Source organism: Sus scrofa, unplaced genomic scaffold (genome assembly GCF_000003025.6).
Source record: "Sus scrofa isolate TJ Tabasco breed Duroc unplaced genomic scaffold, Sscrofa11.1 Contig414, whole genome shotgun sequence".
In the NCBI taxonomy this organism is placed as follows: domain Eukaryota; kingdom Metazoa; phylum Chordata; class Mammalia; order Artiodactyla; family Suidae; genus Sus; species Sus scrofa.
In genome coordinates, this window is record NW_018085198.1 from 68,079 (window position 1) to 72,758 (window position 4,680).

A 4,680-nucleotide genomic window follows, 5' to 3' on the forward strand; every position below is an offset into this window, starting at 1 on the left:
GGAGGATGCAAAGGACAGGACCGAGGAACACCGGAGGAGACCAGAGGGAGAGGGGCTGGGCCCTGAGGAGAGCAGGCTGCGAAGCACAGATAACATTCTGCCCAGCACGGCAGGGGTCAATTTGGTCCACTTGCCCAGTGACAAGAAGGGAAAAAAAAAAAAAAAAAAAAAAAAAAAAAGTGGGCTGTAACTTCAAGATCTTAAGACTCACAAGTGAGGGGTTGGTCTGGAGGTGGGAGGAGGGAGGGACAAGCCAAGGAGGAGACAGAGACACAGGAGGGCGAGGAAGTGCCTGAGCTGAGGCTGGGGCAGGGCAGGAGGCGGTGGAGGGAAGCCTGGGGGAGTCAGGCGTCCTCCTGGGTCCTGGGGCTTCAGAGGCAGCTCCTCCTGCTGCCGGAAAAGGCTCCGGACACCTTCAGCCCTCCTCGCCTGCGCTGAGAGGCTCCAGCCAGAGGCTCAGGGTGCTTGCTGAGCGGGTGACAGCCACGGAGCTGGTACCCCGGGACCCCCTGCCCTGTCCTCTCTCTGCTCCCAGGCATGGAGGAAGGCGGCGATTTCGACAACTACTATGGGGTGGACAACCAGTCTGAGTGTGAGTACACAGACTGGAAGTCCTCGGGGGCCCTCATCCCTGCCATCTACATGCTGGTTTTCCTGCTGGGCACCACGGGCAACGGCCTGGTGCTCTGGACCGTGTTTCGAAGCAGCCGTGAGAAGAGGCGCTCCGCTGACATCTTCATCGCCAGCCTGGCGGTGGCCGACCTGACGTTCGTGGTGACCCTGCCGCTGTGGGCCACTTACACGTACCGGGACTACGACTGGCCCTTCGGCGCCTTCGCCTGCAAGCTCAGCAGCTATCTCATCTTCGTCAACATGTACGCCAGCGTCTTCTGCCTCACCGGCCTCAGCTTCGACCGCTACCTGGCCATCGTGAGGCCGGTGGCCAACGCTCGGCTGCGGCTGCGGGTCAGCGGGGCCGTGGCCACGGCGGTCCTGTGGGTGCTGGCCGCCCTCCTGGCCATGCCGGTCATGGTGTTCCGCACCACCGGTGCCATCCTGCACGCCGAGAACGGCACCAAGGTGCAATGCTACATGGACTACTCCATGGTGGCCGCCCCCAACTCCGAGTGGGCCTGGGAGGTGGGCCTGGGGGTCTCGTCCACCGCCGTGGGCTTCGTGGTGCCCTTCACCGTCATGCTGACCTGCTACTTCTTCATCGCCCAGACCATCGCCGGCCACTTCCGCAAGGAGCGCATCGAGGGCTTGCGGAAGCGGCGCCGCCTGCTCAGCATCATCGTGGTGCTGGTGGTGACCTTCGCCCTGTGCTGGATGCCCTACCACCTGGTGAAGACGCTCTACATGCTGGGCAGCCTGCTGCACTGGCCCTGCGACTTCGACATCTTCCTCATGAACGTCTTCCCCTACTGCACCTGCATCAGCTACGTCAACAGCTGCCTCAACCCCTTCCTCTATGCTTTCTTCGACCCCCGCTTCCGCCAGGCCTGCACCTCAGTGCTCTGCTGGGGCCAGAGCCAGTGCGGGAGCGCCTCCACCAGCAGCAGTGGGGAGAAGTCAGCCAGCTACAGCTCCGGCCACAGCCAGGGGCCTGGCCCTGGCCTGGGGAAGGGCGGAGAGCAGACGCAGGAGAAATCCATCCCCTACAGCCAAGAGACGCTCGTGGTTGACTAGGGCCAGGGATCCCTGGAGGCTGGGGTCCCCTGCTCCACCCCCCCGCCTTGGCCCTTGCCCTCTGAAGGTCGGGTCCTCAGGAGACCTTCTCTCTTGCACTTGACTCCATCACTACCCAACCCCCCGCCCTCCGTATGGTCCTTTCTCCCCCTTGATTCTGGTTAAGAGGTTTGTGGTTTAGTGGCAAGGAATTGAGCCCTGCAGACCCAGGCTTGGCCACTCAGTATCAGTGAGGTGGACCTTGCACCGGTCTCTTAACCTCCCTGAGCCTCAGTTTCTCCATTTGTATAAAACGGAGAAAATGAAATGATGGATGCATCTTGGCTCAATAAAAATTCATTTCCCCCATGAAATTCATTCTTTTTCTCTGCTCTCCAGTTCTTTTTTCCCTCCCATTTCCTTTTGGTGTTCTTGCCCCTCACTCTCCTTCTATTCCCGCCACTTCCCCCCCCACCCCCCCACAATTTTTACTCTGAATCTTTACCTTCTGCCTCCCACCCCCTCCCTCAGAATTCGTCCCTCTCCCTCAATCCCTCCTTCCCCCTTTTACCTCCTTGTTCTGAAGGGCTCCTAAGGGTTAAGAATCCTGAAGCTTGCAAACAGGGCCCCAGTTCGAGCTCTTTATCCTGTTCCCTGAGGGCCCCTAGAGGGAAGTAGGCTGGGTGTCTGCAAAGTTACCGCTCTGATCCTCTGCAGCCCTGCAAAGTTACTGCTCCAAAGTCTCTGCAGCTGGGAGCTCCGGGGCTTCCCTCCAAACTGGACCGGTTTGCTGTCATTTCGGGCATGGGAGGTGCAGTGGTCCGCAGAAGGGGGACTCCCTTCCTGCAGCCGCTGCCTGAGGCCAACTAGATATGCTTTCTACCAATTTCCTCAGAGCCTTTCATTCACCCTCTCTCCTCTGTGTGGGGGGGACTGGAAAGCAGTGGGTTTGATGAAGCAGCAGGCTCTTGGGTTTCATTGTACCATTGGGGAGTGGGGAAGGGAAGAGGGAGAAAGAGAGGTGTCTGTATTTAGTCTCCATGCTGCTTGGGTTCCCTCCCCAAATCCTCATTCCTCCACTTTCCTCCAGAACCGGGACCTGCAGGTCTCTCCCTGTCCCTCTACTGCATCCCGACATCGCCAGGACATTTTCCTTGGGCACTGATGTGAGTTGGTGCCAAGTCACTTTGGTGGGGGTGGGGACTTGCTTTGTGTGTGTATGTATGTGTTGGTGTGCATGAGCATAACGTGGAGGGCCGTGTGCCTGTGTCACCTGTCACTTGGATGAACACCCCTCCCCCACTCATCTCTGCCCTTCACACCGTATCCTTGAGGGAAGAAGGGACCTTCTGCATCCACCCCCCACTGGATTTGGGGGCTCTGACGGCTGGTCCGTGCTGTAAAAGAGACGTCTATGTTGGTACCCAGGCTTTCTGCAGGGAGAGCACTCCCCAAAGCAGCTCATGCCCAAAGCTGGGTGGTGGGGGGGTCCCTCTGCCATCTCAAGTTCCACGAGGGAAATGGGAGGCAAGTGAAGAGTTTCCCTTGGCCCCTTTCCCACACCTACCAAGCTTGCTTTGATTTTATAAGCTTTTCCCTCATCATTCTTTCTTTTTCCAGGGTCAGTGGCTTTCTCCCTGAGGTGGGGAGGGCACCTGCTTGCCACGGGATGAAAAGCACTGGGTGGGTCTTTTCTCACTTTCCACCAGGACTGGATTCCTTGGCTTCTCCTGCTGGCCTGGGGGGCTGGGGACAGGGGACCGGAGCTACCGTGGCAGGGCTGATGGCATGACAGCCATGCCACCAGAGAAGCCTTGAGGATGAAGCTGATGGCGGGGCCTTTGTGTGCTGAGGGTGGGGTGTGTATATTCCGGGTTTTGTTCTTGGAGGACCCTGGACCTGAAGGGCAAGACATGAGCCCACAGAGGCAGGAAGAGCCCAGCTTGATGTCAGTGAGCGTCTTGACCATGGCTGGGATGGAGCCAGCTCTGGAAGCAGAGGGAGGGGGGGGAAGAGAAGGGGCTTCTCTCAGCTTATCCTTCCCATCTCAAGCCAGAATCTTCCACAGACTCACTTTCTCTGCCTGGGGCTGTCCCCAACGTATCCAGTCAATGCTGGAGGAAGCTTCCAGAAGGGAAGAGGGCTCTGAGGCCCTTCGGTGGTCCTGGACTGACGGTGGAGGAGGCTGCAGCTTGCCCCTTCTTTGGAATGTCTGTGCTATTTTGTAACCCTGTTAGTCACTGAGGTTCATCAAATAAATCTTTGTGTGTGTGTGCGCGTGTGTAACTATTGTGTCCAAAGCTTTTTCTCACACAAGTGTCTTAGAAGGAGAAAGAGGCCCCCAGTGTGCCAATGTTACAGTGGGAGGTGGGGGGAGCGGGCTGTAGGGGAGCAGCAGGAAGAAGAGGGAGCTCAAAGGAGCCGAGCAGGAAACTGGAAATGAAGCTGGGGAGGCAGCAAGAAGATGGAGGAAATAGCAGAGAAGGGAGAGGATGGGAGTGAGTTCAGGGAGAACAAAGGAAACAAAGGGACAGGGGAGCAGCTAAGCTTTTGTCCTTGAAAAGCCGTGGAACTAGTGGGCACATGTGTTGGAGTGCAGAGCATAGGTCTGGGGGCGCGGGAGCGGAATACCAACATTTCTACCGGCAGAGGTAGACCTATGACTCATTAATTAAATAATCAATCAATCAATCATTTTATTCATTTATCATCTGCTATTATAACTCCTTCATTTATTTGTCCCTTTGTTCATTATCATCTGCTATTGATTGATTGATTGATTCATTCAGTGTCACATGAGCATCCATTCAGTTTACACCAGACATTCAAAGACCTGTCTTCCAATCAGAATCAATCTGTGTGGGTATCGATACCCATTCTTGGGTGTCACCCTGGATTTTTGGAGTCAGAATCTGCTGAAATCACCCCAGATGTTCACAGTTATTAATCATCCTCAGATGATTTCTGGGGGCAGCCTGATGTGGGGATGGGATGTGTCCATCCAGACAGATT

General features: G+C 56.5%; 1 protein-coding gene across 1 annotated transcript; it reads left to right on the forward strand.

Moving 5' to 3' along the window:
* Positions 1 to 235: 235 nt before the first annotated feature.
* APLNR (apelin receptor) lies at positions 236 to 3,954 on the forward strand. The gene has a single exon (XM_021082015.1). The coding sequence runs from the start codon at positions 538 to 540 to the stop codon at positions 1,687 to 1,689; it is 1,152 nt and encodes a 383-aa protein (XP_020937674.1). The 5' UTR covers positions 236 to 537; the 3' UTR covers positions 1,690 to 3,954.
* The last annotated feature ends 726 nt before the right edge of the window (positions 3,955 to 4,680 follow it).

Coding starts and splice junctions, on each gene's coding strand:
- APLNR (XM_021082015.1), top strand. CDS start 538: ATGGAGGAAGGCGGCGATTTCGACAACTACTATGGGGTGGACAACCAG.